General features: G+C 38.0%; 6 protein-coding genes and 1 long non-coding RNA gene across 15 annotated transcripts in view; 3 read left to right on the top strand and 4 right to left on the bottom strand.

Moving 5' to 3' along the window:
* The window catches only part of LOC117568554 (serine/threonine-protein kinase pakD), a 48,594-nt gene extending 42,523 nt beyond the window's left edge, over positions 1–6,071 (top strand). For all 3 annotated transcript variants that reach the window (XM_034249274.2, XM_034249276.2, XM_034249275.2), the window contains exons 2-5: positions 2,688–2,793; positions 3,447–3,707; positions 3,767–4,013; positions 4,082–6,071. In XM_034249274.2, the coding sequence (XP_034105165.1) occupies positions 2,688–2,793; positions 3,447–3,707; positions 3,767–4,013; positions 4,082–4,910 (1,443 nt within the window). In that variant the 3' untranslated portion in view covers positions 4,911–6,071. The remainder of the gene's footprint in view (positions 1–2,687; positions 2,794–3,446; positions 3,708–3,766; positions 4,014–4,081) is intronic.
* LOC117568555 (uncharacterized) lies at positions 6,066–9,862 on the bottom strand. 6 transcript variants are annotated; one of them, XR_007954968.1, is made up of 13 exons: positions 9,644–9,862; positions 9,546–9,600; positions 8,813–9,492; positions 8,695–8,755; positions 8,071–8,632; positions 7,950–8,013; positions 7,543–7,887; positions 7,429–7,489; positions 6,898–7,374; positions 6,674–6,838; positions 6,493–6,604; positions 6,395–6,436; positions 6,066–6,344 (listed from the first exon to the last, which is right to left on the bottom strand). XR_007954968.1 is itself a non-coding variant. In XM_034249278.2 (3 exons), exons 1-3 carry the CDS (start codon positions 6,610–6,612, stop codon positions 6,198–6,200), a joined length of 309 nt encoding a protein of 102 aa, XP_034105169.1. In that variant the 5' UTR covers positions 6,613–6,664; the 3' UTR covers positions 6,066–6,197. The 6 variants fall into 6 exon arrangements, 1 of the variants encoding a protein (XP_034105169.1); XR_007954967.1 differs by having other exon boundaries at positions 9,546–9,585; XR_004572149.2 differs by having other exon boundaries at positions 6,677–6,838; positions 9,546–9,585.
* On the bottom strand, positions 9,862–10,362 carry LOC117569454 (uncharacterized). The gene is made up of 3 exons (XR_007954969.1): positions 10,194–10,362; positions 10,075–10,135; positions 9,862–10,009 (listed from the first exon to the last, which is right to left on the bottom strand). It is a non-coding gene; the product is annotated as an uncharacterized LOC117569454 (long non-coding RNA).
* Positions 10,363–10,769: 407 nt separating this feature from the next.
* Positions 10,770–11,498, bottom strand: LOC117569457 (uncharacterized). Its single transcript, XM_034250622.2, has 3 exons — positions 11,339–11,498; positions 11,212–11,281; positions 10,770–11,153 (listed from the first exon to the last, which is right to left on the bottom strand). Exons 1-3 carry the CDS (start codon positions 11,389–11,391, stop codon positions 10,941–10,943), a joined length of 336 nt encoding a protein of 111 aa, XP_034106513.1. The 5' UTR covers positions 11,392–11,498; the 3' UTR covers positions 10,770–10,940.
* Positions 11,499–12,283: 785 nt separating this feature from the next.
* Positions 12,284–18,944, bottom strand: LOC117569458 (ATPase inhibitor A, mitochondrial). Its single transcript, XM_034250624.2, has 4 exons — positions 18,871–18,944; positions 18,506–18,584; positions 18,056–18,200; positions 12,284–12,597 (listed from the first exon to the last, which is right to left on the bottom strand). The coding sequence occupies exons 2-4, from the start codon at positions 18,550–18,552 to the stop codon at positions 12,469–12,471; spliced, it is 321 nt and encodes a 106-aa protein (XP_034106515.1). The 5' UTR covers positions 18,553–18,584; positions 18,871–18,944; the 3' UTR covers positions 12,284–12,468.
* Positions 12,798–15,142, top strand: LOC117569451 (major royal jelly protein 1). Of its 2 annotated transcripts, XM_034250616.2 has the most exons (4): positions 12,798–12,964; positions 13,503–14,053; positions 14,113–14,862; positions 14,929–15,142. In XM_034250616.2, the coding sequence occupies exons 2-4, from the start codon at positions 13,562–13,564 to the stop codon at positions 15,058–15,060; spliced, it is 1,374 nt and encodes a 457-aa protein (XP_034106507.1). In that variant the 5' UTR covers positions 12,798–12,964; positions 13,503–13,561; the 3' UTR covers positions 15,061–15,142. The 2 variants fall into 2 exon arrangements, with proteins under 2 accessions (XP_034106507.1, XP_034106506.1); XM_034250615.2 differs by having other exon boundaries at positions 12,798–14,053.
* Positions 16,304–18,033, top strand: LOC117571336 (protein yellow). Its single transcript, XM_034253429.2, has 2 exons — positions 16,304–16,613; positions 16,793–18,033. The coding sequence occupies exons 1-2, from the start codon at positions 16,373–16,375 to the stop codon at positions 17,854–17,856; spliced, it is 1,305 nt and encodes a 434-aa protein (XP_034109320.1). The 5' UTR covers positions 16,304–16,372; the 3' UTR covers positions 17,857–18,033.
* Positions 18,945–19,051: the final 107 nt, after the last annotated feature.

The following is a 19,051-nucleotide window of genomic DNA, read 5'->3' as shown; positions in this document are numbered from 1 at the left end:
ACCAGTTTCTGTTGTTGTCTAATTTCAATGCTTAATGGTCACAATTGATTGGAATGATTATTTTTATAATAAACGTTTCATTTCGAGTTGTTATTGACGTGAGAGCCCGCGTGTTCACTGCCAAATATTCCAAGTGTCGAACTACAACAAATATTACACGGATATATTATTTAGAAAGTATGCCGAAAAATAAAATAAAATCTTGTATAGCACAATACACCAACAGATAATGTTTAGAGAGAGTTTAAAAGGACTCGACTAGAAAATAAAGAAATATTTTGTTTAGTAATAAACAAATCTTCTTTTCAATGTTTCTTTTTCATTCGTTTAAAGTCGACATTCAGAAAAATAACAAAAAAATGTATGCAATAAAATAGTTGAATTACAAATTTTATGATATTTTAAATAAAATATTCATATATCATAAATTAATGTAAAAATTAAGAAATTAGAATATGAAAAGTATTTTCTACAAAGTTTTAGTTACCAAACTTCTGCTTAGAGATCTTTCTCAAAATATTGATTACAGCTTTATTCAAGACTACATTTTCAGCTATCTCTAAAATCGAAAAAATTTATTATATGAAAAGTGTAAAGGACTTTTATTATAAAGATTGCATTTGCTCAGCATTCAGTTGAATTTGTCAATTGTCAATCAATCCTATCGCAGATCCTATTCAACAATTGTCTAAGCCACGCCCCAATATCTGAAATGCATTTAAATGAATCCCGCAGGAATGAGATTCAAAGAGCACAATTCTTGACTAAAGTATTGCCATATTATACACAATAATTACCAACTGTTAATAAATATATGTAGTAAATAATAATAATCATCATTATCATCGTCATCATCATCCACATTATTATTATTGTCGTAATCGTCATAATAATTTAGCGTCGTTCGCTCAATGACTAAGTTTCGCTCCCTAATGTACAAGTATGTATATAGTACATTCATTATACTGCTCGTGCTCGTATTTGTATTCGTATTCGTATTCGTATATATATACCCATTAAATATACTCATACACATCCATTGAAACATTCCTTCATACATGCAAATTGTAAATCAGATACGGCATAAAAATATTGAACACATGGCGATGGAGCAGCGTTAAGAGAGAAGTTTTGTGTGTTGTGTGCGCGGGTGTTTCTGGGTGCCCGGAGGGGTTGTCGGCTCTACGGGGCGTGGAGGGGCAAATGGATAAGTAGAAGGGGGGACAGAGCAGCGAGCTGAAAAATCGAAATGAAATGAAATTAAATAAAGCACAATAAAACGTACTTAAAGATTGACGATTTGTGCCAGCGCCAGCGGCGTTCACAGTGGGGCAAAGTTTATTGTTAACGAACTCATTTATCAAATGGAAAACAAATGATCCCAAAAAGTTATAAGGAATTGCAATGTTTGTGTTAGTTCTTGATAAAAGATTTATGCTGTACTCCATATTTTATTCAGTTCTTTTATTATTTTAATCAAAGGTAATGGAGCAATATAATAATAATAATAAAGGAATTCGAACTTCACAGAATTGCTAATCACAATTATAATACAATTTTAAATTTATATTTGGCAATTGAAATGCGCAGTTTTAATACGCTTGCTGATAACAAAAGTATGCTTCTAAATCACATTTTAATGTTTTCTTTTCTCTCGAAATTGTTACGAGAACTTATTTCTTATAAAGCAAAAAGTTTTTAAACAAAATTTGATTACAAGCAATATTAAAAGGAATAAATTAACTTTGTTAATAGGATTTTGACTTCACAGAAATGCAAAACAAAATAATAATACACAATAATAAATTCTACTATTTTTAGCATATAGCTCGTTAAATATTGACAATGCTTTTGATTGAAGTTGTCAGTATGCTTCAGACCAATGTGCAGAGAACAAATACATGCTTAAAGGCTTGTGCAAAAGTATATGTACCCGATTATGAAGAATTTATACGAGTGTATTCGAGTGTATGCGATCTTAATATAATTGGCTGTCAGTGCGACGTTTGATCGCCCCTCAGATACACACACACACACACACACACACACACACTCAGTCACACAGACATAGAAGAGTGAGCAGGCAGCAAAATGTCGGCAGCTGTGTGTTTGTGAGTGTTCTTAATTTCATAATTTTTTATTCATTTTATACAAATGCATTCGAGCCATTGTTATTCACAATTCCTTAGCCCATTTCAAAATGGCCTGCAAACATTTATAATGCTCCCCTTTAGTGGGGGATGGAGAGGGGGAGGGGCAACTGCTGGCTGTCTGTTGGCTAATTGAAAATCAATTAATGTGGCCGCATATTGCCACCATATCAGACAATGTCAGTCGATGTCAGAATTCAACCACAAAAACAAAAGCTTTAAAAAAACACACAGCTGAGCGAGAGAAACAAAATTTGAATCCTTTTGTTATGGGTTTCTTTTTTTTTGTTGCTCTTATTGCTGGTAAATGTTTATTGATGTGTGGAATTGATGTCGAAACTTAGGTTCAATGAATCTTCAAGTGCGTCTTAAAGTCTCAAAAGCGTACAAGTTTTGCATGCGAAAGTAGCTCGCAAAACACTCAGATTTAAGACCCAAAAATGGGAGTGGGAAAAGGTAAAGGATGCGAGAATTAGAATGAGAATAATGCGTAGTAATAAACTCCAACTCAACAACTATTCTTTTCTTTGCTTGCAGGTGAACAAACAGTACACAGCCAACGATCTGGAGGCTTTTATGAAAATAGCCGCCAACTGGCAAAGCACCAACCACAATTTGCTGGAGGGTGTCGATTTAAAGCAAGGTAAGTTGAGAGCCTAAAATATTTCTTTACCCGCTACCCATAGGGTATTATACCTTTGTGCCGCAATGAACAGGCAAATCCCATTAAGTAGCGAGACGATACAGCCATGTCCGTCTGTCTGTCCGTCCGTCCGTATAAACACCTAAATCTCAAAGACTATAAGAGACAAATAATTTTTTTCTACAGCACTTATTAGTTAAGTATACACGCAGATCAAGTTTGTTTCAAATTGTTGCCACGCCTACATCCGCCCCAACAAATTGACAAAAATCGAATAACAAACATAATTTTGGAGCTAGAGTCGCGATATCTAGTGCATACAATAATAATAATAATAGGCTTTATGATCAGATCAGATAAAAAATGTAGAAGTTATTTAAGAAATGTCTTTGCATGGAAAAAGCTTACTTTGGTTGACAACCTGGTACATTTTAGTAGTCTATTGTATATTTTGAATATAGTACTATATCAACATACCAAATATAGCCTTTGGTATATATTTGCGACATATTATTTAGGTATATTATAAACTTAATATCGCACTGTTTTGCTTTTATTTAAACTGAGTAGCGAGTTTCTTACAGTCGAGCACACTCGACTTTAGCTTTCTTACTTGTTTTTATTATATTTAACAATGCATTCTTCGCCCACAGAGATGACACAGTACATGAACAGTCCGTCGATGAACATGTACAAGAAGCGCGAACGCACACAGAACTGGAATCATCAGGAGAAGAAATACTTGCTGGATCTGTGCCGCAAGGATATGCGCATCATTGAGAACAAACGGCTCGATGCTGGCCTCACTGCCGTCAAGAACAAGGCCTGGAAGATCATACACCAGAAGTTCTCCAATCAATTTGGCACCGATCGCACCTGCAATCGCCTCAAAGAGCAATGGCGACGCATGAAAGGTTTGTTTACTCTAAAAACCTAAACTACGAATAGTTTCTAAATGTAATTTCAACTTCAGCTTGCACACGCAATGAGATATTGGACTATAACAATCGCCTGGCCAGATTTGGTGCCGAGGTTGCCGATCGCAAGAAGCCATCGCCGTTTACCTTCGAGGTCTGGGACTTTATGCAGGAGGCGAAGAAGGCCTGCAAATCGGAGGCACTCGATGGCATTGACTACTCCAAGATACCGCTGGCGCTTGAGGAGGACTTTGAGTATCGCGACGACTACAAATTCAATGCCGATGAGCATGACATGGACGAGTAAGTTAAACGTGAAAAGAAAGATGAGTATCTTTATTAAACTGTTTTTGTTTTTATAACTTTTATAGCAGTCGCACACCCCCTCAAGAGCTCTGCGATGTGGACATCAAGGAGGAGGAGACTAATGAGACCTTTAACGAAACCTATAACAATCACAGCAATGATATCACTGTCAATGGGGAACGTCTCAGCGTCTCGCCCAATCACAGTCGCAACGGCCTCCATGAACCCGAGAGTCCGGCTGGCTCAGCGCTGGACACGAGTGCCGTTGGCGGTGGCTTTATGCCGCCCAGTGGCAGCGACATGTCTGGCTTTCAGCCCAGCTTCAACATGAACAACATATCCGCCACACTGGAGGCGCTCAATGCACTGCGCAGTGGCCAATTTCCAAGCGCTGCGGCCGCAGCAGCTGCTGCCATACAACAGCATCAGGCACAGGCACAAGCACAGGCTGCCGCCTTGCAACAGCACAACAACAACAATAATAACAACAATAACAATAACAACGAGGATGACGATGAGCTGCCCAAACCGTTGGCCAAGCGTCAGCGCACGAGCAGCAGCAGCTTGGTTGGCGACGAGCAGCAGCAGCAACAGACATCGCTGCCGATGACGACAAGTGTGCCACAGACCGCCGACAGTCAAGCGCTGGAGCGCAGCGGAGTCAGCAGCGTTGTGGCAAGCAGCAGTGGCAGCAATGTTGTGGCCACCTCAGCTGGCAATTCGTTTGAGATGCGCATGTTCATGGAGATGCAGAGCAAGGAGCACATGATGCGCATGAAGATACTCGAGGTACAATTGCAGGCAGCCAAGCATAGTCGTGATCTTGTCGAGATTAACAAGACGCTGGCGCTGCAGAAGCTCCAAGAATTGGCCAGCAAGCGATTGCCCAGTTAGAGACGCGATGCTGCTCTTGTTAATTGCTTTGATTATCATCATCGTTTTTTCTGGATCGTTGTTTTAGTTGTTTAGCTGTAACTCTTTTGTAGCACTTAGCACCTAGCACGTAGGGCGTAGCTAAAGTTAAAGTTTAGGCTAAGCAAACCGATTTTTGTAACCAGAGACAGAAAGATACACACAGACAGATACACACACAACAGACACACACTACAAATTGAGCTGCATTCACAACATTCCTGGCATTGTTTTTTGACCAGTATTTAAAAGCTAGAAGCATACACACACACTCATATAAACACACACATATGTAATCAGATCAGCCAGATAAATAACAGATGGCAGCTCGTTTCAATTGCAGCTGCAGCGGCGCACAAAAGTATGCCATATTATTTTAAAGTTGCAAAGGACTCTCGCTCTCTCTTTCTCACTCACGCACAGCCATGCAGACAGCCTACCTCACACACTTACAATACACAACACACACACACGCAAACACATAGACAGCTGTGGCGTGGGTGATGAGAGAGGGAGGAAGGGGGAGGGTAAAAGGCTCGGCACTTGACCAAGTCAAGTGATTTTTTCTTATTTGGAATACGCCCCGCGCCCGCATTCATGTTTTTAGTTCGTACTTAGTTCTAGTTGTAGTTGTAGTTGTACTTGTAACTCTCTTCTCCAAGTTGCTCAAATGTACACACAAACACAGACACACACACACACTTAAACACACACCACTTTGACATAAAACTACTTACCACAAATGTATTTTAAAATGTACTTATACCTATACTTATATATTTTTTGACTTGAGTTCGACTAACGAAATGCACAATTCTTTTTATCTTATTTTAGTTCTAAGTTACTCACACAGACACACACACACAAATACACTATATTACGCATATCTATTACTATTATTATTATTATTATTTGATCGAAATTTGAATGCTGATTTGTATTTATTTTGTCTAGTTCTAATGTCGCGATGTCTTTTCCTGTAAATGCCATATTAATTTCCATGTATCTTCACACACACACACATACATTTATTGTTTCAAATGTTGTTAAGCGTATACACGAACAATATATATATATATTATATATACATACATATATATATACATATATTTAAACATTATCAAAGAGCAACGCATCTTTGGAAGCAGCATTTTAATTTGTTTATTGGCTTCAGATTGTAAATGAGAAATGCAAATTATTTTGAATAAAAAATCAACAATAATATATATCGATTCGATTTCGAAAGTGTTTTTTTCTTTTTTATCTATATCATTGGCTCTTTCCATGGGATAAGGTTTCGTAACTCCACACTGCTTTGGCTAATTCGATCAACATTTTATTGCTGCGTAGCCTGGAGTCCACATACTTCTCCTGCAGCTCAACATACTCGCCAATCAACGCCAGCATGTTTCGCTTCTATAAAGCATAGATTATTATAAGATAAGAGATAATTGTTTACTGCTTACTCGAACCAATTCCCCAATTTGTTTATTCCAAAGTTTTCCATACTAAAAGAGAGGAAAATAAATTGAAATATGGAATATAAAATGTATTCTTAGTGTACCTTCTTATCGCGATTCTTGTTACTTTCCTCGTCTGCTAGCAGGCGCAGCTGTTGTGGAAACCGATTTCCCCAGTGTCTGGGATGAGCTGCCACACATCTGAGCCTGATACAGCTGAGCATTGTTGAAATTTTGTGCTTTAATTTTGTGTTGCAAAATTTTGTTTAAAATGCCAATGCTTACTACATTTTGTCCACATTTACTTCATCAACCATAAACGAATTCAATTGTTTACTTTGTTACTTGCTTTCGCTGATCTTGACTATTCAGATTTTGCTCATCTTTCATTGTCTCAGATCTTGTTTTCTGAACCATCCTCGAACGCAGTTGTCTGAGTTGTTCAATTTGCTGAGAGTGGGGAAAGTTGTATTCATATTAATGTTAAAAAAATCACTTTCTCTACTGACAATTTTCCAAAAGTGCGAATTTTCCAAGGCTCTGGCTCTATCGTGTCCATCATCATTGAATTTCCTTACAATATGAGCGCATGCTGCACATTCTGATGTTTTTCGAAAAAATAAAGTCTTGACCAATCGCAAAGCTGGCTGCATCATTAGAATTTGGACAGACAAAAAAAAATCAAATCAAATACAAAATAAAATCTTAGATATTCGTAAACTTGTTTATAATTTCGAATAATGGTTACATCTGAAAGTTAAGCAGAAAGCAAATGTTTTTTTCTTTTCTTTTTTAGGCGCCTACTGGGATTGACAAGGAAACGAAAACGGCACGGTTTAGAAATCGATTTCACTAGAATTATTTTCCTGCTCATCAATTTTATCCTTAACAGTTTGAATTTGGCTGATCAATTTATTGATTTTCCTTTTGAGTTTCTTTTGCTCCCTGAATTTTGCCTTTACCAAGACAACCAATTGATCATATTTCTTTTGATAAAAAAGAGTATTATTAGATGTTTGGGTTCTAAATGCAATACTCACCAATTTCAGAAAATAGACATTATCGTTTTCAATTCTTTTTTCATATATTTTCTTAGAGTATCTGTAATTGACTTGGGTATTTGGAGAACTCTTCATAGACTACATTATACTTACTCGCGACCATAGAATAAACGCTGTGGCTTCAAAAAGTTGTCAGTACTTTTAAACCGAAATCCAAACAAACTTTCCATCTTCCAGCAGTATTCAAATTTAGAATTGTATAAGAAATATCTTTTGAGCTAAGTTCCAAATTCGAATTCAATAAGTTAAGTAAGAAATTATTTTCATGGATTACTGAGAAGAAATATAAATAAATATCGTTTGATTCTTTAGTAGAATTTGTCGCAGCTTTGTATTTCAATGTTCTTTTTCAGCCTTTGTCAATTCCTCAATTGCTTTATCCAGTTGGTCGCGTCTTTTAAGAAATTTGTTTTTTAGTCTAATTAACTGATCATATTGCTAATGATATAAAAGATCATTATTATTAAAATGGAAAAGTTACCACAATTTCATATACTAACAATTTTAAGAAAGTACGTATTCTCTCTAGCTTTGCCTCGCTCATAAATTTCCTTGGCATAATATCTAAGCAGCGATCGTTAATAGATTCGATTTATCTGAAGACTTCAGTTAAGAACTCACTTAAAGTGTTGTGTACTCCAGATTCCTGGCCTTTTCAATAGGGTAAAAACACTTCGGTGTGGGACGCCAAATGAACTTATCATATTGAAGAGACGAAAACGAAGACGATTTTGAGATAAATTAAAAGCGTATTTCCAAATCGACAGAAAAGTACTATAATTTTAAAATGATATCTGGTTTGAGAATATATGCATAGACTTCTAGAATAGAAGTTTGTGTAGTTTATCAATTTGAATGTAGGTTTCCGTAAAATGTTTATTTTCGCTTTGTCGAAGATATCCTTCAACTTAATTATTGCAGTTATGTATATACTCGAATGTAATTTAATACTATATATCATTATTTTAAAACAATATTTAAAGACCCATACTTTGGGTTTTATTTTTAAAGAATTGATAAACTCATATTTAATATATTAATTTTGATCTTCTTCTTTTTTCTTCTCCCGTCTATTCTTCTTTTTAATTTCTTCAATTTGTGAATCCAGCTTATTTATTTTCTTTTTAATTTCATCTTTTTTGAGAGCTATCTTTTTTTGTAACTCCTTCAGTTGCGCTCGCTGCTAAAAATTATATAGAAAATAAATTATTAAAAATTCCAATGCAAATCGATTAAGATTTAAACCTGTTTTAAAAAGTGAACATTTTCCTTGGCTTTTCCCGCTTCACGGATTTTATTTGAGTACCTACGATTCGTTTAAATTCATTCAAATTCCTTTAAATCAATGAGCAAAATATCTCACCTGACAATGTGTTGAACAAAATTTTGATGTGGTTGCAAAATTTTGACACACAATGAGGAAATTTGCATGGCGATGTGAATCATGGCTTCAATTTACTGTGAATTTTGAGGTTCCCAGAACGCGGGATGATAAGAAAATTGGTTAATTTAAGACAAAAAAAAAAACGAAATAAAGTATCGAAAAATTGAAGATTTTCGAAAAGCTAATATGTTGAAACAAATTTGAATTAACTAAAATAAACGTCACAGGTATAAATTCCAACTCGGGCAGTTTCTGTGCGTTAAAATTAATATTTTGTAGCATACTTTCGGGTGCAGTTGAAAATTATTCATGTTACTAAAATGTCCAACGGAAAAACTCAAAAATTAAATGCAATATTGTATTTATTGAACTTTCCAAATGAGAGAAATTATTGGGAAAAATATACAATCTATGATGCACATTTTTAATGTTTTTTAAATATTTTTGTAGCTGCAATCTTAAAGAGAAACGGATTTTCTTTTTCTCAACTTTCCTTAATAATTTCGAGTTTACTTTTTACTCTTTTTGGACTCCTTATCAACTTTTCGCATCTTACGCTTCACGCGCTCGATCCGCTTTTGTAATTCAGCAATTTTGGCATCAAGTTGATGCCGCTCATCAATTGCTTTGCTCTTCAAAAAACCAAGTTGTTTTTGTATCTGAGAAAGAACCACAAAATATCACAAATTTCGCGATAATATTAATTACTAACCTGCTTTAAAGCGGCCCTGTCGTCGTTAATCCGATAATACCTAAAGAGCAGCATACTGGAAAATAAATTTATAAATAGAAAATTTGTTTAAAACTCACTTGACACTTTGCTGAAACTGACTTCTTTGCAGCTGCAGTATTCTTGGAGTAGTTCTGCATAATGAATTTAGAAGTCGTTCCATTAGTTCACCGAAATTTTCATGAAAGCTGTTGTACAAATAATATTTAAATTCGAAAATTCGAACTGACAGCAGAAAGAGTAGAAAGAAAAGAAGAACAACTGTTGCCATGATTAACACAAAATCCATATATCAATTATTTTTTTAATCCGTCATCCTTCATATTTCGACCACTATTTTTCTTTTTGATATTCTCGATTTGTTCATCCAATTGGTTCATTTTCTCCTTTATCGAAACCCTTTCCTTGATTATTTTATTTCGCAATTGTTTTAGATTCTCGCGTTGCTAAATGAAATCGAGTTGCAATTAACGATTGTGTCTGAAATATACACAGAAAAATGCAAACCAACCGATTTCAAGAAATTCACATTATCTTGTGCTGTGGCCAATTTAAATATCTTTTCAGAGTATCTAGAGGTCGTTATTTGTATCACTAATTACCCTTCGAATAGATTTGCAAAACACTTACTTAATCATTTGCTGACAGCACAGTTGATGGGACTGCAATAATCTATAGGTTGTAAATACTTTTTGCATAAACTGAGCCATTTAATGACGAACCGTAAATTTAGAAATTTTGTAAAACTAGAAAACGAATTTAACAAGCTCTAAAAAGAACAACAATATAAATTTGAAAGGTAAAGAAAGGCTAACGACTAGGAGATAAACATTTTGATACACTGATGCACTAAATGATTCATTTTTAATTTATTATGAGATAAATATTTTGATACATTGATACACCAGATAATCCTTTTTTGTTTTATAAGTATATTAAGTTTATTTCATAAATACAAATATTATATTTTTGTTCGCGAATTAAGAACACGCCTCAAAGTTAGGCGTACCTGGTCTCGGGTTGACCAGGTCGTCGTATAGGCGCATCATAAATGAAAGGCCGATTTTGTATGCGTCCAGATCCAGGAGATCCACCTCTCCAACTGTTGCCACCACTGTCACGCGAAGGCGTGGCTAAGGCGGTGGGCACAAGACCGACCACAGCACAGAGCACCAACAGCAAACTGCAGATTGTAATGAATTTCATGTTGATTTACCGCAACACTTTGTTGAACTACTAAGCACAGTCGAACAGCAGCTCTCTATATATGCCTCAGTTCGGAACGGTGAAGTCCCGCAAGTGATTTCTGAAAAGTTCATATGTATAGCTGATAAGCACAGTGGGATCCCCGACTAGAAGCTATCTCTTTCAGTATTTCTATCCCTTTCGCTGACTGTTGGATGCGCGTCGTGACTCTCTGATCTCCTCCTCCTCAGGCGCAGAAGCAATATTTTGTGCTTTTTGTTTTTGCATCTGTACAATGTCGTATTCAAGTTGTTTGATGCTGCGCGTTAAATCTGTCAACATGCATTCTGTGGATCGCTGCTTTTGCAACAGCGTCTTGGAGCGCGCTTCCAGCTGAGAACGCTCCTACTCAATAAAAACAATATTAATAGAATATAATCTTACACCTCTTATATTATATTACCAAACGCAGCTCTTCCAATTTTAGATCCAGACTGTTGACCAAATTAAAATTACTTTTTATCAAGTATTTCCTAAAGTTGAAAACATTTAAATACCATATCACTTGCAATGTACATTAAATAATATACCAATTTGTAAGATCTTTGGTTTGGCTTAGAAATTTTCGAATTAACTTTGACATTCTGCGATTCTCCGCAATTTATTATTTGTAAGCACTTAAAACAATTTTGAAATGAAAGAGTCGAAATATATAAGAAACTAATATTTTGTAAAACTGAAAGTGACAATAGGAAATTGTTTACTTTCTAAATAACAAATTTAACTGATAAGACACTTTATTTAGCTGAGGACGCTACTGTACGGCAAGCACAGCAAAAAGTGTTGCATACTTTTAGGCGAAGCATTTAACTACAGCTAGCTGAGCAGCGACTTTGCAGTGACCTATAAAGCGACGACTCAAAAGTATTGCATGCTTTTAGGAGCAGCAGTTATTGCAGCTGGCTGATGAGCAACTTAGCACTGACCTATAAAAATATGTCACATATTAAATTGATGCAAGTATTATAACAAGTTATTGTTAATTGTGTAATATCAATCAATTAATAAAACAAAAAATTCCAGTAATAAGGTAACAATTAAATGTTTCCTTATTTTTAAGACGATAATCGAAAAGCAACAGCTTTCCGTAAGCGAAGTGAGAAAGAACAAACAGCGTTAATTTACAGGTGAGCGTGAATAAATACAAATAATCGTAAATATTTTAATGAATGGCGTTTACATACGCATAAAAAAGTTGTTGATTAATAATGTAAACATATCAAACCAGTTTCGGAGTTCTTAAATATTTGCAATTCTCTATAGAAGGATCTATTGTTTCGCTAATAATACGCCACTTTCTAAACTTTCACACTTCTACTATATAGACTGGGTTAGTCTAAAAAATAACAAAACGAAATTTAAATACCTGTGGAAATTAAAAACCGGTTGACGACCCTAACACACAAATTACGGAATTAAATACGCTACCCAAGCAATTAATTTCCAGTTTTACGCAAAATACAAAAACAAGCCGATATTAAAAACGATTTTTATTTAAGCACTGAACAATCCGAAATTAGAGTCGTGTATAGAATCGTTTTACCAACAATATTAAATATTAGTAAACATAGAGAAATGCATTTAAACGGAAAGTGTTTCGCAAATAGATTGTTAGACTTTAAGTTAAGCTTTAAGTTGTCATCTCCCCGTCGTGATGTGTTCACTTGTGCAAATTGTTGAGGAATTCCTTGTGACGCTGGATGGCCTCCTCGTGCTCTTTGATCTGCTGATGATGGAACTCAGCCTGATGGATTTGGTCGTTCTTCAAGCGATCTAGCTGCTCGCGTTGCTGCAAAACGCAATTATACAAAACAAATTTAGTATTGTGTGGTGATGAATATGCAAAATTTTAAATGTAATTTATGGCACAATGACAATATTGACAAATGCACAAATAGCTAATTATAACCTGCCGATAATTGAGAACCTCCCCTGCATTATAAAGCCGCTTAGCCATGGGTCGTAATTTCCATTGCCTGACTAACGACGACACGAATACGAATAAGAATATTAAGTTAAAAAATATTTTAGCACGCATACGTAAAAATAAATACAAACAAATACAAAATTCCCAAATTCAAGCGAAGAGACAAGTCGAGTGGAATCGTGTTGCTTATGCGATTTAGCCATATCATTATCTGGCCAAGAACGAGCAGGTGAGAGAGCGAACGCATAAAAGTCAAATAAGAGACGACAAAGCAAGCTGCTAATAAATTGCGGGAAAAACATCGTCAACATCAGCACGCAGCAGTGTTGTTTTGTTGAGTTAAACTGAAATTGAGGCATCTGCCTGTCATCCTCAGCTGAAACTTAACCTGAACCTGATTCTGTATCGGTTATTGGACTGCGATGCTTCCGAGCCCGTTTTAGTTGTTAATTGGCAGCCAAAGAGTCGCAAACGTGACCCAAGAGTGCTTGCTTTAAATCAATTGTTTTGAGAAAGTAGAATTTGAACTCAAGGTGAATTTGTTAATACAACTGGCCAAATACGCGAGTAGTCCATAACTCAAATACAGCTAATTAAATGTCAACAAGCTTCAATGAGGCACAGAGAACAGACCCAGACCCTTGAATAAAACAATTATCAGTTCCGAAAAAAAAGAAGCGAAACAAAACCAAAAATAAATAAAATTAATAATAATAACGAAAAAGCAAAACAAACATAAATAATATTCTATAAAAACTGTTGATAAGCCGCGTTGACCATTCACAACGTCCCAACCGAGCATTGACAATTGAGCAACCAATTGAAGATGATACGACTACGCAATACTTTGCTGCTGCTCTTGCCGCTGTTCTGGTTATTTTTTGACCCAACTCTGGCTCAACGGCGAAGCTACACATCAACCTTCGCATCTCCTGCTGACACTGATGCGCGTCGTCCGGGATCTGGACGTCCTCCTGGTGGCCTGCGTCCGGTGCGCACTGTGGAGACGGTGAACCGTTGGCAGCAATTGGAGTACGGCTTTGCCAATCCGCAGGATCGTCAGCAGGCCGAAGCCGCCGGCAATTTGGTGCCGGAGAATGGCACTCCCATTGATGTGCAGCCACATTACTTGCCCAACGGTCAGGCACGCATCTTCGTTACCATTCCACGCTTTGTCACCGGTATTCCATACACTTTGGCCACCGTTTCCGATGAGCAAGCGAATAATGGACCGCAATTGCAGCCGTATCCGAACTTTGCCTGGCACAATAACAACGGCGATGACTGCGATCGCATTACCTCCGCCTTCCGTGTATCCGTAAGTCACGCAAGCCCTCGCTGCTGCTGTAGCTGTACTTAATTTGAATAACTTTACAGATCACCGAGTGCAATCAGATGTGGGTCATTGATTCGGGCAACATTGGTGGCTCGCAGCTTTGTGCACCACAGTTGCTGCAGTTCGATTTGAATACGGATACTTTGCTGCATCGTTTCCGTTTCCCCAATGATACGTATACAGCGGGAGCCTCGCTCTTCATTGCCCCCAATCTGTTGGTGCAAGATCCGCCACCGCGTGGCAACTGTGCACGCACCATGATCTACGTGCCGGACGTCAGCTATCACGGTCTCGTTATCTACGATCACAGTGCCAACGCTGCTTGGCGTGCTGAGCATCGTTTCATGTATCCCGATCCCGATCATGGCCTGCACACCATTGCTGGCGAGAGCTTTATTCTGATGGATGGCATCTTTACGGTGAACAATGATAAGCGTAATCTCTACTTCCATCCGCTGGCCAGTGTCAGCGAGTATTCTGTGCCGTTGGATGTGCTAAACAATCGCGCGAATTGGGCAAACGGTGTCGATGCCATGGCCGATCAGTTCAAGCTGCTGGGCAGGCGCAAGAGCGAGTGTGCCACCTCAGCCTTCGACAGTCGTAGCAATCTGTACTGCGTCGCCTTCAATCCCATCAAGTTGTTCGCTTGGAATGTCAACACACCGTATACCACACGAAATTTTGGCAATTTGCCAGCCAAGGCCGATGAGTTGCAGTTTGTCAGCGGCATGAAAGTTGTGCGCAATAATGGCGGCCAGGAGGAGCTCTGGATGCTCTCCAATCGTTTTCAGGTGAGTGAACTCTGCTCAATTCTTTAACCTTGTTGCAATGTCAAGTTCATTTCTTTTTTTTTGCAGAAAATTGCCGCCGGCACAATACATGCCAACGAGGTGAATTTCCGCATATTGCGTCGCCCACTTGATGATATTCACAGCGGCGTATTCTTTGCCAGCGATGATGATCTGACCAATCGTCTGATTTTCACTTAGTTTCTAGTCTTTATACCATTTTAATCGCATTTAGTTAACCCAATAGGATGGAATCAATAAAATACACCATAATATTAACATGCTATCAAATTAGACCATAAAATTTTGTTGCAAATCATCTTGCTACAAAGTTCAAGTTCGTCTTATCGCAGATGCTGCGACATTATGAAGAGCAGATGAAGAGAGACGATTCACGGACACGTGGAAGTCGGGGAATTCAAAATTGAATTTCGTTAGCCAAAACTAATAAAACCGGATCCGGCAAAAACATAAATTCATCTAATTGTTGTATAACAAATGCGAAACGCTAATACTCTCCCAAAAGAAATGAAAAGAGACGCAGACAAAACAGGAAACTCATTAATTTTGCCATAAAAGCAAGTAAGAAAACTAGAGTTGAGTCTATGCGACTGCGTGACACCTCATGCTCATAACAATTTATCATTATTTAACATTTACAATTTAATGTCACATAGATTGGAACACACGAAGACTTGTTAGCTTTAAAACTGTATTCAAAACTCGTTCCTAAAGTTAGCTCTGCGAAAAACTGATCTATTTGCGACTTGATAATAAATTAATGATTGCAATCTCCAGCTGAGTTTGTTGTTTAAAACTTTATGAAATACATAATTCAATGTTGAATGTAATAATAATATTACTAATTAGATTATGTTATGTGATTGTATCAACACCATTTTAAAATTATCTAAAACGTCAGTAAATTATAACACTCTTCTATGCATTTTATAGCTCGTGTAAAACGAACAGACAGCGAGGTGTTAACATGTTGATCGAGCCGCAAAGCAACAAAGTAGTGTATATATGATTTATAAATAAGCTTGCAATACGTAAGAGGCCAATGGACTCCAATCCACTTTGATGCAAATGTGCAGCACCACAATGTGGAAGCTGGAAACTGGCTGGAAGTTCGCTGGAAGTTGTGCATAATTAGACAACCAAATTGCGCAGCTTACTTTTTGTATTTTTTTTTATATGTTTTTTCATAAGGTTTTAGGTATTTTTTTTCGTTTTTAAACTGATTAATATTGTTATTGTTGTTAATTGAGAGTGGACGCAAACAAATCGCCACAATGAGAATTTCAATGCACGCTATTAATGTGCACTTAAACCAGTTTAACGCCAAGCAAGCTGACCCAATTGACCAGGTCTGGTTGGTTACTCGTTGCCTGCTGCCGCCGAAGCTGCTGGTGCCGATTGGCAGATTAGAAAGACATGCGGCGTTTGCTGGCAACGCAGTCGCAGTTACCATTTAGGCGTTACATTGAGCACAACGTGCGAAAGTGAAAGGATGCAGCGTACGTATTGCATAAGGATCATAACGCTAGTCAGCTGCTGTCTGGCCATTGCAACAGGACAATACAGCACAGGTCCTGGCGCTGGCTACGATTCCAAGGCACTAGAGAGCGTATTTCAGGCGCGCAACCTTGAGTTTGGATTTCCAACGGAACACGAGCGCGAACGTGTGCTTCGAGAAGGACTCTACATCCCGGACAGTGTCGTGCCCCTCGATGTGGATGTATATTACACGCGTAAGTCAAATAACTCACCACCAAGCTGACGACAGCTCTGACCGTCGTAACTCAAACTTGAAACCGGTTGCACTAATTAAACGGCATTAAGTTGTTAAAATTTATCAGAGAACCGCAATCTGCATAATCTCACACACAGATAAACAGATATACATTGACCCAATAATACCGCCTTTCAGACGGAGACAAAACGCCTTCGATTTTTGTGACCATTCCGAGATTTAGCAAAGGTGTGCCCTTCTCTCTGGCCTACGTGACCAACGAGGTGCGACCGAATGGCACCGAGCTACGTGCCTATCCCAACTACGAATGGCATCAATCCCATGGTGCCGACTGCAATGGGCTCACTTCGGTGTTTCGCACACAAATCGATGAGTGTGGACGAATGTGGATCTTGGACAGTGGTGAGATTGATTTTGTCCAGCATTGTGCGCCTCAGGTGTATGCCATCGATTTGGCCAGCGGCAACGTGGTGCATCACTATCGCCTGCCCAGAGGCGTGTTCAAGATGAACGTCAGTCGCTTTGTTACCATCACCATCGAATTGGATGACCACAACTGCGATGTCGGACACATCTATATGGCGGACTCCATTGGCCACGGCATTGTGGTTTACGACATGGCCACGCAGAACTCCTGGCGAATTGAAAACAAGTTCACGTTTCCGCTCCAGGAATTTGGCACCTTCACCGTGGCGGGCGAAAGTTTTGAGCTTTGGGATGGCAGCGTAGCGTTAACTCTAACTCCACATGGTCTCTCTGAACAGTCGGAACGCATGTTGTATTTCCATTCGTTGTCCAGCGACATCCAAATGGCTGTTCCACTGCGAGTGGTCAACAATGCTAGTCTGTGGAATGTCAACAATTGGAAGCCAAACGATGTCACCATTGCATTGGATCAGTTTGTGGTGCTTGGCAAGCGAGGCAGCCAGTGTGTGGGCACAGCGATGAGTGAGACGGGCATGCTGCTCTGCGGTCTGGTGCAACCATCCAGTATTATGGCCTGGAACATACGTCAGCCCTATACTCGTAAGAATCTGGTGTTGCTTATTCAAGACGATCATCGATTGCAATTCGTCAGCGGGCTGAAAATCGTTCGAAACCACGAGGGTAAGGAGGAACTCTGGGCAATGTCGAATCGATTGCAAAAAGCCTTCGGCCCCGGACTCAACTACAAGGAAATCAATTTCCGCATACAAAAATGCGGCATTCATGAGTTGTTCCATGGTTTGCCTTGTCACTAAGCTTGACTTTCAAATCGCCGCCAGTGTTGCCACTTTGGGTCAATGCACGCGATCGTTCTAGATTTTTTAGTATATTCTCGCAAAACTTGAACGTATCATTCTTGGCAAAAAAGCACATATTTATGTACACAAAATTCACGCTATTTAAATAAACTGTAAATATTTATGTCTAGCACAGCTGGTAACTCGATTCACTCACCTTCTTGTAGAAGTATTCCTCCTCACGGGCGGCCTCCAGTTTGCCAAAGGCACCGCCAGCCTCACGAATGGATCCACCACCGCCACCGCCTTTGCCGGCGCCGCTGCCCAAGTCGCCGACTTGGCTACCGCTCATCTTAGCCAGCCTAATGGGAGGGGGGAAAAATCACACATATCAGCTTATTTGTCTGCACTTGTTATGTAATAGTGAAGTCAGCAAGCACACACACACACGCACACAAACACATTCACACATGCCGGGTCAAACGAAAATGAATTTCGGGTTTCCAATTGAGTATATCTTATCAGTAGTAATTTTACTTTATGAAAGTTACGTATAGCATGCGTGTTAATGAGAAAAAGAGTTTTGTAATACAATTTAACAGTTATTTTCTCATGTATTGAGCTGACGAAAAATTAGCATTTAATTAGAGCTATAAGAGATACTCACTGCACTCCTGCTGGGTACAAACGGGCACTACGACGTACAACGAACATTCTGATCAATAAGATATAAAAATTGTTGAAAACTGCAAAGAAAAATACAGAAATTTTATAAAGTAACAATGATCCGCAAGAATTTTGTTCTATGAAGCCCCGTTGCAGTTGACGAATGAAAAAAGACAACAACAAAGAAAAGCTGCATAAATAGATACATGAATATCTTGAGGTGGTTAACCGTATGTATCCAAATGTGAGTGTATATATTTAGCGCTTTTGTTTATTGTTTGCACATTAAGAAAACAAAAAATTATATATGAATGCGCATATGTATTTGTACGTTGCGGAATTTTTATTGTGGCGCAAAAAACTTACCTGACTCTTCAGCGTATGAAACTTGTATGGCGGCAGTGTGGCCGAAGCTTTGAGCCGGTTGCTTTTAATATTGCCACTCTTTTGCAATTTGCTTTTAATAAATATATCGATAATTAGATAAATATTCAAAATTTTAAAAATTAGTTCTAAATTATTTCCTCTTTTAATATAATTCTTAAAT

Source organism: Drosophila albomicans, chromosome 3, assembly GCF_009650485.2.
Source record: "Drosophila albomicans strain 15112-1751.03 chromosome 3, ASM965048v2, whole genome shotgun sequence".
NCBI lineage: Eukaryota > Metazoa > Arthropoda > Insecta > Diptera > Drosophilidae > Drosophila > Drosophila albomicans.
The sequence above is the reverse complement of the archived record's forward strand: the minus strand, read 5'-3'. Positions and strand labels throughout refer to the sequence as shown.